Raw genomic sequence first — 13,171 nt, forward strand, 5'->3', positions numbered from 1 at the left:
AATCAAACAGTCTGACTACAGTGTCCACGCTATTCCCCAATGAGCAAAGAAGATCCTGGAGCATGTAAAATCATCCATGGATCTACAGCTAAGACAAAGGCATTTCCATGGAACCACTAACTAATGAAGGACCAGAGGTATCTGTTCACCACTTGAAACAGTAGCTAAGAAACCCAGAATCTCAGCCTGAAACGTGCATGGAGCAGATCCCAGCAAACACTCCTTTGTATTTCTGCTTCCTCAGTCTCAACCCCAGAGCATAACCTTCCCTACCCAACCTACCCAGGAGGGTGAGGGCTGCTACTTACGTGCGTGTACTGATCTAGCTGGTAGCCCTCCTGGGAAGCCAGGGGTATTAGGACAAGGTGTCGAGGCTGGTGGAGGCTGAACCTCCCGCAGAAGGGCTCTGTCCCACTGGTGAGGTCCCCCTCAAAGCTGGAACCTTCTGGGCCTGGAGGCAGATAAAACAGGAAGACGGGCATAGAGATTGATAAGACAGAGCTTCCCAACATGTGTCACGGGGTTGGGTTATGAGTTCACCGTGTCATCAGCCTTTGATCCTTTGGGTTAGCAGAGCTTGAGCTTGAGCTTGAGCTTGAAGGCTTGAAATCTCCTGACAGCAGAGCCCCATTCTGTCTGCCACAGACCATCAAACATTGATGACAATTTTCTCTGTGTACCATGGCATCAAAAACTATTGAGAAGCAGAGACAAGGAGCTCTGACTATAACTGAGCTCACATTAGTATCTTAAAAGTGGCCCTCGCATGTTTACAATTTGGTAAACATGTTTCATGTGACAATTCAACTGTTTCGTGTAACAATTCCTTTATTTGGCTACAATTTGAATTAAATAAGATACACTGTTGTAGTGTTTTCATTTCCTCCTGTATGGTTTGCCCTTTCTCCCATGGGCAGCATGGGGAGCACTAGGCTCCACCCAAGAGCCCCAGGGGAATGGCTTTTCTTTCTCTGAAACCCACACCAAGTGACGTCACTCTCATGGCCACTGGGTGTCCAAATCCAGCTTCGGTAACTTTTCTTGACTCTGGTAGCAGGAAATGAAAAAGATAGAGAGAAAGACAATGGAGAAGAGGATCAGCATTTGCCAAGCCAAGGAAAGCACACCTTGTTCAAACCCAAGCCAGAGTAGGCTGCTGGCCGAAAGGGGTTCCAATTTGCATTTGACGGCAAGTAACTCCTCAATGGCTCTTTGAATCTGTTTTTAAAAAACAAACAACAAACTCAAGAATGTACACCATAGACATAAAGACCTCTCCCCCAACTCCTCCACCTGTCATTATTTGAAGAAGGTTCCCACCTGATGGGCTGTGACATTTCCAGGGATTGGCTGACTGGTGACATTGTCCCAAGTAAGGACGAAGCTCCCTCTGCCAGACACGGTCAGCATCTGTCGAGAGTGACAGGAATAAGTGACGCGGGCTAATTAAGTCAGAGAAACTCGCGACACATCTCCTCCACTGTCTATTTCCTTTTATTTGTAATTTCAGTTTTATCTAAACTCACTACCATCTAGAAATATCTGTGAACCCAAGTGTCAGCACTGAAAGAAAACTCTTCTAGGTCGATCTCCCTATTCACCCGTATCCCCCACTTCTTGTTAGGGTGTGAGACGTCAGTGCAGCCCCTGAAGGACCCCTTTCAGCCCTTCTCGCCTTGCGCCCTCTCCCAGGGGTGGGGTGGGGGCCGGAGGGCAGGAGCAGATTCTTATTCCGTATCTGCTTGGCTCCTCGCATGCTCCCTGACAGGCGCACTATATTTTAGTTACAAAGGAAGATCGGTCATTTCCATCACTTGCTCTTTTCTACCTTGTTCTATGGTTATTTGCATACATGTGTTACTATTAGACTCTAAACTTGAAAAGCAGAGTCCATAGGGATTCATCTTTGTACACCAAGAAGTGAGCAACTGAAAGGGCATTGATATTGTTCAACACAAGTATGGGGCACCACAGAGAGACCCAAAGGCTTTGACCTGTACAAAGCAGATGGAGAAAACACCATGAGTGAAGAGATAGGACCTGCATCAGTTACAGCAAAGGAATCACGTGTGTGTACACTCATGTGCTTGCATACGTGGGTCTGTTTGTTTGCAGGACTTTATCTCTACTCCAGAGAACAAGATTCTAAAAGAGAATTTACCTGGAAATTACTAAGACCACAAATAAAATTATCTTAATAATAAGATTTGGCGGATTTGGCCAGATGATGTTCCTTCCAGCGTTCAGCCCCTAAATCCAACCCCACAGGATGGAGAACAACCACACACCTGGATTTCTGGAAGTCTCTGGGCATGGATTCGGATTTGCTGCTTTTCTCGGAGGTAAGTGCTGACCACATCAGGATTCAGCCAGGTATTGTGGATCTGGACGCCAATTCTCATTCCCCTGCTGGGGGCTCTCCCACCATGCTCTGCTTCCAGGAAGTAGCTGGTGCCACCAACCAGCTCCAACTTCGGGGTCTTCCGTTGCCAAGTCCCGTCATGCCCATTCTGCTCCCAAGCGTCAAACCAGTCAGCAATGCCCACCTTGATGGAGGCCACTTTCACCTGGGGCCCAAGAAGCATATCACAGTCAATACTATGAAGCTTATGGGCATTTACTTCTCAAATAGCAAGTGCCTGAACAGCTACTGACAGGGTCTTTGGACTGGTCTGCTTTTCCAACAAGTCAGCTCAATCACACACCTGTGGTTGTGTATGCTTCTCTGCCCCTCACTCTATCTCTGTCTCTCTATTAAACTGTATTCAGATGAGGCTGAATGTCCATGTTTAGAGCAGAAACAGGCAACCTGAAACCCTGACTTTACATGATACTATGAATAAAATAATACTAAGCCACCTGAGAAACCTAGAATACTTGACTGCACCAAGATCTACAATGTTTCTCTAGCAACTAGCAAAATAATTTTATAGAAGCATGTTAATAATTTGAGGGCAAAAGTGGTTGTCAGTGCTGCTAGTGAATCTTGGCTTTTTGTTAAAAGCACTTTTTCTGGGGCACCTGGGTGGCTCAGTGGTTTAAAGCCTCTGCCTTCGGCTCGGGTCGTGATCCCGGGGTCTTGGGATCGAGCCCCGCATCGGGCTCTCTGCTCAGCAGGGAGCCTGCTTCCTCCTCTCTGTGTCTGCCTCTCTGCCTCCTTGTGATCTCTGTCTCTCAAATAAATAAATAAAATATTAAAAAAAAAAAAAAAAAAAAGACCCAAGTATTGGCAAAGATTTAGAGGAACTGGATCTCTCATTCACTGTGAATGGAAATGTAAAATACACAACTCCTTTTTAAAAAAAAAAAAAAAAAAAAAAAAAAAAAAAAAAAAAAAAAAGCACTTTTTCTTATCCTTCAAAGCTGACCAGGAAATACCTAAATAAGACTGCCTACATCTCTGCCCAAAAATCAGGGGAAAATGCACAAGTTTTAGAATCAGACAGATAGTGTCTGAACTCTAACTACCATGCCTCCTCTGATCCAAGTGGCCTTGGATTGGCCATACAATCTTTCCAAGCCTCCATTTTCTTATCTGGAAAATGGAGATAAATATAATTAGCTCACAGAGGTGCTGTGAAGATCAGAGACAAGGTACATAAACGATGTTGCTTAACACTGGGCTTATAGTAAGTAAGTGCTCAATAAATGTGCCAACACATTCAACCAAATTCTTTTTCAACAATTAAAATCATGTCAATTATATCTCAATTTTCAAAATATTTAACAAAAAATAAACCCACCCACCCCCCCAACAAAATGAAACTTTAAAATTCCTAGTTGCTTAGTGACATGTTACAATTACAAGTAAAATAATGAGCACTTTGATGTTTATTCTTTTTTTTTTTTCAGGAGTAAAGAACTAGGGACAAGAAAAAGAAAAGTAAGAGGAAGGCGAATACCTTGGTCTTTGGGTCCTCTGAATGACTGAAGTACAGGGAAGCTTGGTTGTCAGCCTGGATCCAGAAAGTGTAATTATTTGTCTCTGGAGCCACAAAGAATCCACTGAGCCGTGCTCTGGAAAGGAGAGAAACAGAGAGAAGTAAAAACAACCAACACCCGGATCACAGACCCAACAAATGAGTGTTCTTGCACTTTATTTTTCCTTAAAAAAAAAAAAATTTAATTTAAATTTTAAAAATATATATATTTATTTATTTGTCAGAGTTTCACAAGCAGGGGGAGCAGCAGGCAGAGGGAGAGGGAGAAGCAGGCTTCCTGCTAAGCAGGGAGCCCAATGCAGGCCTCTATCTGAGGACCCTGGAATCATGACCTGAGCCAAAGGCAGACACTTAACTGATTGAGCCACCCAGGTGCCCCACTGTACTGTTTTTCTTTGTGGCAAGGAGGAAGAAATACTTGACTCTGTCATGTGAGTGGCCAGCATACGCTGGAAACAGCTATTCCTCCTGCTAGTCAGTATCTCAACCCATCCCTTCACAATGGCCACAACTCCCTTTGTAATCAAGGTGTCTTTGGGAAAGTTGTAGCTGCAGCACAGGGTTGTCTGAAGGCTTAGACCTTTAGACCTTTAGACCTGTAACCCTGAAATAAATTATATGTTAATTAAAAAATTAAAATTAGGGGCACCTGGGTGGCTCAGTGGGTTAAAGCCTCTGCCTTCAGCTCGGGTCTTGATCCCGGGGTCCTGAAATCGAGCCCCGCGTCGGGCTCTCTGCTCAGAGGGGAGCCTGCTTCCCACTCCCTCTCTGCCTGCCTCTCTGCCTACTTGTGATCTCTCTCTCTCTCTCTGCCAAATAAATGAATAAAATATTTTTTTAAAAAATTAAAATTAAAAAAATTAAATTAAATTTTTTAAAAAATTAAAAAAAAAAAAAAAGAAAGAGAAATACAGGCACCTGGGTGGCTCAGTGGGTTAAGCCTCTGCCTCCAGCTCAGGTCATGATCTCGGGGTCCTGGGATCAAGCCTCATATGGGGGGGGGGGGTCTCTGCTCAGCAGGGAGCCTGGTTCCTTCCCTCTCTCTCTGCTAGAGATCAACAACTGAAATGGCCCCAAGTGATATTAAGAGAAGCTTCTATTTTGTCTCCCTCATGGTAGATATTAACTTCACAAAAGGTGTTTCTGGGGGTCTCACAGACTGCTGTGTCTCTTTAAAATATCATCTTCCTATGGGTGAGAAAGGAGGTGTGCCATAATGTGGTATAGGTGGACTTCTGGAGAAATCACAAGACTTAAAATCAGAAAAATTCAGATCTTAGTTCTGATGCTTGATAGTTGTATAACATTAGAAAAACACTTTACCTATGGTTCCTCATCAACTAGACCTGGTCTAGTTGGGTATTTCTTCAGTTGTTGCTTCTCATGAACTAACTTGTCTTCGAAGGTCTGGAACATGGTAGTAAGTCAATACATAATCTGTTGAACTAAATAGGAAGTTCAGGAGACACACCGCATATGTGGAGGAAGATCAGTCCTTGCTGTCTGACTTTGCTCTGTGGCTGTACATGCATATGATAAGGCTGGTCATTCCCCAAGATAATGATCTTGCTCTCTACCTTCTGAACACAATGTTGTGTGTAACGTAGGTGATCAGTAAATAGTTTTTAATTATTTGAAGGTTTACTAATTGAACATTATCTCACAAAAAGGGTGGGGAGTGATTTGCTCTGAACCTACTAATTACCTCAACACCTACAGAGATTATTTTTCCAGTTAAAAATATTACAACCCACAGAGAAAAGTCAATCAAATGTGTCAACAATTTCAAATCAAAAGACACATCCTACAACTTCAAAGATGCAGGCAATTTTATGAAACACTCCAAAAATATGACCATATATTTTTTAATGTTTCAGATCAATTCTAGTGACCTTAATATTAGAGACAGATATGGCTAAGCAAATGATTAAACTATCTCAATAAACACCAAGAATATTTTTTTAAAAGATTTGTATTTATTTATTTATTTGACAGACAGAGATCACAAGTAGGCAGAGAGGCAGGCAGAGAGAGAGGAGGAAGCAGGCTCCCTGCTGAGCAGAGAGCCCGATGCGGGGCTCAATCCCAGGACCCTGGGATCATGACCTGAGCCAAAGGCAGAGGCTTTAACCCACTGAGCCATCCAGGAGCCCCACCAAGAATATTTTCTGAAAATCATTTTGAAAATAACTATTTAAAGGCCCACCAATATAATGATTTATCAATTAATTAATAAATACTCTAATTTTTTTTAATTTAAAAATTTTGAATTTTAAAGAAATGAAGGACAGAGAGAATGGGAAGAGTTACTGTGGTTTTTAACTCCTTCAAATGGCAGTTAGAGACATTCCCTGCTGGTGGTACATATAGCCAAAATTCCCTTTTGTATTTTGAGGTGGTCTGACTCCTTAACACTTCCCTACACACTGAATATAGCTGAAAGGTTTTCCTTTGAACATGATTGATGGTTCTCAAAAACTATGATAAAGATGTATCATTAGGTGCCACAAAGGACCACCATGATTGCCACTTTAAAACTATATATTGGTGGTTAAATACCTAGTTAGTTAGGCATCTGGGACAATAGAGACTACTCTTTTCTGTTCACAGATTTCCTTCCTTCCTTGGCTTCTTTGATGTCTGAAATTCCCTGAACAGGGAACAAAGTCTTTCATTCCACAATTGAGTTGAAATTTTAAATGCCCAAATCCTTGGAGGAAGTCACGAAATGGCTGGAATTCACAGCCAGAGGTCATGACCAACCTCTTTTGAGAAGAGGTTTGAAAGGAGAAGAGATTCGTCACACAGTAAAGAATCCATCCCTCTGTATATACGCTAAGGGCACACGAAGGAAACAGTGTGTCTAAGCAATTCTCAACTTTTTATATTTTTAAGACCACTTCAGAAAACTAGACATTCTGGCCATGTCCTTGAAGGGATTAAAAATGCTCAGAACCACTAATAGGAAAACCATACTCACACTGCCATCACTGCTATGGAAAACAATGTCTCTCAGAGCCCACAACAGATTCCCCTGCTAGGCGCCAGCCACTGGGTTGACCTTCGGCACTGGGTGCTTGTTCCATATGACCAAAAGACATATTCTTGCTTCTTTCTTTGGCACCAGCCAGAGGTTGGTTTCAGGTCTTGGCAAGTTTTACCCTGCTCTCTACCAAGTGTCCTGGCTTATCCAGCTCAGTGTTCCAATTAATAGTGATCTCCTGAAGTAGTCTGTAAACTGACTCATAGAAAATTTAAATTTTACCTATTTGATCAAAAGTTTGTGTGCACCTACAGAAGGCTTGTGTTGCACTAACATGACCGACACTGGTTGAGAACAGTGGTCAAACTGTTGTTGAATTGGTGGATGTTCCAATTTCTCCCCCTGGAAATCTCATTGCTTGTTGTCTCCTGGTCTCACCTAGGCCAGTAAAGAAAGACACATCTGACAGGAACTCTGCTTTTCCTACAGCATACCTGAAGGGCAGCCCTTCTTTTGACCAAAATCCAGGTGGTGAACTGGCATTCGGGACAATCTGCCACTGGTACCCTGGCATGCCTGAGGTGAGATCCAAGCCCTCGACAGCTTCTCCAACTTCAAACAGAAGCCCTCGGTTCCCTGTAAAACATGCATACCTCATAAACATCAGAGGCCATACGTCCCCAAACTGGGGAAGTACTTTACCTCAGATAACAGAGTGAAGGTGATCCAATACTCTCTACAGAGGTAAGTCAACCGAGATCCCAATGGAGTAGTCACGTGAGAGGTTCTACAGATAACACAAATGTTCCAGAAAGCAGACAATATTGCGGAGTGTCGGACTGAGACTCTTGGAAAGAGATACTTGATAAGGAGCAGTAAGGGGAAATATTTTCAGAGGACCACAAAAAGGTAGGGAGCGCTTTTTAATGGGAGTGTCCGGGAAAGAGAAGCCAGTCATGGAGAGAACTGACCAACCAAACAAATGCTATGATTGAGTAAGGGAGGGCAACATAATTGTGTGCTCTGACTTCTCTTGTTCAGGATTGAACTTCAGTATCTATTTTATTTTATTTTATTTGAGAGAGAGTGAGCACAAGCACAGCAGGGTGGGGGCATGGGGGTGGGTTGGGTTAGAGGGAGACAGAGAAGCAAACTCCCTGCTGAGCTGGTAGCCCCATGCAGGACTTGATCCTAAGACCCTGAGACCATGACCTGAGCTGAAGCTTAACCGACTGAGCCACGCAGAGGCCCCCTCAGTATCTTTTAAGGTCTAGTTCAACCTGGGAATTCTATTCCCTTTTTTCCCAGAAAATCAGCAATCTTTAAATTCTATATATGTCATGGCCCCAATGTGTGGATTCACCCATGGAACAAATCATGTGGCATGTTGCCGTTACATGATATTTTCAATGATATTGTACTGATTACTTTGTGTTTCATATTAAGCAAACCTTGACACCAAAGGTACATGTACAATCAATATTGCATGATTGCACCCTCGGACCAAAGGTGCAGCTAAAGAATTGTCCATTTGTGGATTCAGATTCCAGATCTGCCACTTCCGACATGTGTAGCTTTGAGCAAACTGCTTAATGCCTTCATTTTCTTGTGCAACAAAATGGAGACAATAATAAGTAGAGATCATGCACTAAAAACTAAGGGAGATGGTGCTATATGTCCATTGTATCTCAGTAAGGCTGTTGGGGGGTGGGGAGGCAAATGAGTCAATTTAATAATTCTGGCAAGAAAAAAAGGGGAGCGTGAAATATATACACAAAGAGCCTGAAATATGTAAGTACTTAATGAAGGATTGCTGCAGTAATTATAATTACTATTTTAAGCTACTACTGTCGTTCCTTGTGAAATCCAAAAAAAAAAAAAAGGCAGTACATAAGAAACAAGCAGAAAAGTAAGAGCATATTTTAATATAGTACTCAGATTACTGGAGAACTGTTCTGATGCCTGTCCTGAGCATAGAAACAAGTCCTGGGCACCTCCCCTCAGGAGAGGCCAGCCGCAACACCCCCTCCATCTCCACGGGACCAACCAGCTGTTGCCAAGCACCCCCCAGTAGGCCCTGGAGCACTGCTGCCTTACATAGTCTTCTGCCCTCCTTTCATAGGAGAAACTTCAAAAGGTCTTCATAAAGGACATTAACTTTCAAGAACAGCTGCATTCAGGAAATAATCCTACCATTACCCAAGCAGCTAACGCAGGAACCACTCGAAGAAGGGACAGCTCTCTATTTCCTGACAGGAAACACAAATTCTCTCTACCACCTGCTTCAGTAGTTTTGTTTGCTTGGATGGGAGCCTTCCCTGAGTAAAAATGGCAGATCTGGGACCCAGAGAATGCTCAAGCCAAAGCTTTGCATGCATTTTCACACCTGAATGGTCTTTCTTTAGAAAGGCTTCTCCCCCTGCTGGGTTACTTCCCCTTTAAGTGCAGAGCTTCTGGAGTTAAGCTCACTATCTGCACTTGAACCATGAAGTCAGCCCCCCGTGGGGCAGGTGAGGAATACAGACTCGAGCAGCCTGTGGTTCCTCATCCCTAATGACACCTGAGCTTCCAGAAAAGTGCTCCAGGGCCTTGCTTTTCATCTGCAGCAAAGAACAGGTGGAACCTGTTCCTCCCGGCCTCCCCATTTCAGCCCACTCCGGGCATAAACTTGAGGCAACAACACATCCTTACTTTCCAAAGAAAAAGAAATGGCATTTAAATGCACCCCACCATGCCCCACTCCCTGGCCTTGCCTGCTGCTGTCATTATGAGCACAGGAGAGGGCCCTTGAATGCTCTGGTCTTCTCAGACAATGGACTCCCAACTGACCCACGGTGTGGAGGGAGGCAGCTTAGGGGTTTCCACCAGTGGCTACAACAATGTCTTGACTGTAGTTATGCTTTCCAGATCAGGTCTCCCCTGAACCCCACTGGTCATTCATCAGATTGGGGCTAGAAGTGCAGTGTGGTGAAACACCAAAACAAAGCTAAGCACCTCTCTGAAAGGAAAGCCCTGACAGTGGTGTCTGGGGCCCGGAGCTCACAGAGCTAACCAGTCAAACAGCTGAGGGAGCAAACACTCATTTCTACTTCTCCGTCCCTCGCGGTTGTAATGAGTTCGCTGAACAGCCGTGGTGACGACTTCCTTACCTGCCTGAGGGGCAGTGAGCCTTGCACTTTTTCCTGGAGCCCTGGTGGTGCACTCAATCTTCCTGGGAGACACATCTCTAATATCACATGGAATACCTGAGGGGAATTTTTAAAATCAGATAAGTGGACAAAGAAAGAGAGAGAATGAGAAAGAAAGAGAGATAGGTATACTGAAGTAATGGCAAGACAACACAACCACACTGAAGTAGACAGGCTCCTATTCTAAGGCAATGAACTGGATGTGGGTCATGCAGCAAACATTGTCCCCCAAAATGCAGGGGGCCAAGAAAGGGAGTGTGCAGGGCAATGGGACAGAGGGCAGCTTATAGTGATCAGAAAGCAAGCCAGGCAAAGCAATGCCATTCACTGAGGACACACCCCACCACTCAACTGAGCATGGGAGGACAGGTGTGACGTGAGATGGTGAGGACATGTTCCCGCATCCTTGGCGTCACCAACCGGAGGAGACGTCTACCTGGCAGAACAGAAGGTGCTCAAAGAGTCCCACAGAAGGATTAGCCTAAAAGACATTCCAGAAGAATCTACATAGCAAATGCCTATCTACTCGAGCTTATAGAGAAGGCTGAGCAAGGAGGGTGAGGAGAGAGGTTGCCTTTCAGTAGGAGTAAACCTTTGTGAGGAGGCTGCCAGACTTTTCCCTTCTCTTCATTCCCAGGATGAGGACCCTGACGCAATTGCCCATGAATTATGAGTGTGTCCGCAGAACACCCTGTTCCTGCAGGACACCTGGTCTCCACAAAATGGGTCAAACACCTTATGGCAGGTGTGTGACGAGTCAGAAAAGGCAAAAATTGCTTCCCCCACTCTTTCCATGCCGTAAGAGGTATGTAATCTCCTACAGCATTTAAAACTATGAACTACTTTCAGCCATTTCAACTTGGTTACCTGCTATGGTAACCTGGACAGGATTGTCAAAGAAGTCTCCTGTAATTGTGATGTCTGTTCTTCCCCCAAGGCTCCCAGTGTCTGGAAACACCGATAGTATTTCTGCAAAAGAAAAAAAAAAGTAAGCTTCCGAATATAGACCAGAATGTGACCCAGATAATAATATAATAATAGAAGGTTACCAATAATGTATTCTTTTTTAAAATATATTATTTATTTATTTATTTGATAGAGAGAGGGAGAGAGCACAGCAGGAGGAGCAGCAGCCAGGAAGAGGGGGAAGCAGACTTCCCACCAGGCAGGGATCCCGATGTGGGGCTCGATCCCAGGACCCTGGGATCATGACCTGAGTTGAAGGCAGACGCTTAACAATTGAGCCACCCAGGCACCCCTCAATAATGTATCCTTTTTTTTTTAAGATTTTGTTTATTTATTTGACAGGCAGAGATCACAAGTAAGCAGAGAGGCAGGCAGAGAGAGAGGAGGAAGCAGGCTCTCCGCCGAGCAGAGAGCCCAATGTGGGGCTTGATCCCAGGACCCCAGAATCATGACCTGAGCCAAAGGCAGAGGTTTTAACCCCCTGAGCCACCCAGGCGCCCCAATGTCAACTTTTCTAAGATGAGCAACAGCTGGAACTTTTTCTGGTAATAGTCATTCAAAACGCATATAAGGACTCATCTATAGCAGTATGTATAATACCTATAGGATCAATATTTGAAAGTCACTCATGCTATCAGCAGAAATCCCTACATACCATGATGCTTTCTTAGGCAGTCTGTCACCAGACCTCAAATACTCAATGTACAAGTCACAGAACATGTAATGTACAATGTATATGTATGTTACAGAATATGTAACATATTACTTATAACGTAATGTAGTATGTTATAAAGGAATCAACTTCGGATGCACCAAGCAAGGCCCTGTTCACCCATATGAGTCTGCAGTTTGCACTAAGCAAAAGAATGAATCCCACTACCGTCTTCAGGAGACTTGTCCTCTTCCCCATCTTGCATGCTCCTCTCCCGGTGTGCACTCACCCCTCAATCCTTCTGTGCTGCCTCCTGACTGCTTCAAAACCCCACTGTCAGATGCCTCATAGTCCCCAGATGTAAGATTTTCTGGTCCTTTCCTCTCTATGATCCAATTTTAACCATTCTAAGTTCCATTCCCTGCAGGGGAAGACGAGTTGTGTTCTCCAGTAAACCGAAGATACAAAGGAGCTAATCATGAGTGGTTGTGGAGTTTATCGGGGCATTTCTTACATAACGCTCCTGTCCATGAAACAATATAATTGTGACATCCTGGGCTAGTGAAATTAAAAAGAGTACATGAAAGTACACAGGGGAGGTTTAGGAGTGAGGGCCTGGTGGACTACAAAGAAATTTCTAGAAATGACTCTGGAGCTGAATCTTAAAGCATTAGTTAGAACTGGCCAAGTGAAGGAGAGAGAGAAGGGAAAGGGTGTTTAAATAAAACAAGTGATAGGGCGCCTGAGTGGCTCAGTTGGTTAGGCGACTGCCTTCAGCTCAGGTCATAGAGCTGGAGTCACCGGATTGAATCCCACATCGAGCTCCCTGCATGGCGTGGAGTCTGCTTCTCCCACTGGCCTCTCTCCTCTCATGCTCTCTCTTTAATAAATATATAAGAAAAATATCTTTAAAAAAATAAAAAATAAAGTGATAGGCTGAGTATGGAGAGAAGTTGCGTTTCAAGTCCATTTCAGTGTTGCTGGAAGGTAAGAGGGAACAACGGAGCAGGAGAAGCTGATGAGGAGAAGACCAGAGTCTGAGACCTGTACCGTTTCCTGTAGAGGGCAGCCAGCAGGAGAGAAGCATCAGGTGTGTGTTTGGTGTAGGGCATGGCGGTGGCGATGTTAAGCATGGAAGCAGCAGAGGACAGATGGCAGATAGGGGCCCCTGGGAGCCATTGTGGCAAGCTGCGCAAGAGATGATGGGGTTCTGAATTGAGGCAGTGGTCGTAGAGATAGAGTAGACACATCATCTTTAAGAAATCGATGGGAGGTCTAATTGCAGTAAGTAAACTAAAACTGTACCTTGAAGCCAATGGTAGGTAAAACCAACAGAAACTAGTAACTGAATAAATTAGAGACTAGAGATGGGAGGAAAACTGTAGATGAATCCCCAGATTCTTCCTCAACTCCTTTTTTTGACAGTTTTTAGAGTAGGAAG

At 44.1% G+C, this 13,171-nt stretch overlaps 1 protein-coding gene across 3 annotated transcripts in view; it reads right to left on the minus strand.

The window, feature by feature from the left end:
- Nucleotides 1–13,171, minus strand: part of PKHD1 (PKHD1 ciliary IPT domain containing fibrocystin/polyductin) — a 471,024-nt gene that overhangs the window by 429,182 nt on the left and 28,671 nt on the right. For all 3 annotated transcript variants that reach the window (XR_006604139.1, XM_045071248.1, XM_045071247.1), the window contains exons 13-20: nucleotides 10,980–11,081; nucleotides 10,074–10,169; nucleotides 7,419–7,560; nucleotides 3,903–4,017; nucleotides 2,289–2,567; nucleotides 1,321–1,410; nucleotides 1,128–1,218; nucleotides 309–451 (exon numbers count right to left, since the gene is read on the minus strand). Coding sequence is in view for 2 of the 3 variants with exons in the window: in XM_045071248.1 (XP_044927183.1) it covers nucleotides 309–451; nucleotides 1,128–1,218; nucleotides 1,321–1,410; nucleotides 2,289–2,567; nucleotides 3,903–4,017; nucleotides 7,419–7,560; nucleotides 10,074–10,169; nucleotides 10,980–11,081 (1,058 nt within the window). In the remaining variant the exon portion in view is untranslated. The remainder of the gene's footprint in view (nucleotides 1–308; nucleotides 452–1,127; nucleotides 1,219–1,320; nucleotides 1,411–2,288; nucleotides 2,568–3,902; nucleotides 4,018–7,418; nucleotides 7,561–10,073; nucleotides 10,170–10,979; nucleotides 11,082–13,171) is intronic.

Source organism: Mustela putorius, unplaced genomic scaffold (genome assembly GCF_011764305.1).
Source record: "Mustela putorius furo isolate JIRA1106 unplaced genomic scaffold, ASM1176430v1.1 tig00003983_pilon_pilon_pilon, whole genome shotgun sequence".
Classification (NCBI taxonomy): domain Eukaryota; kingdom Metazoa; phylum Chordata; class Mammalia; order Carnivora; family Mustelidae; genus Mustela; species Mustela putorius.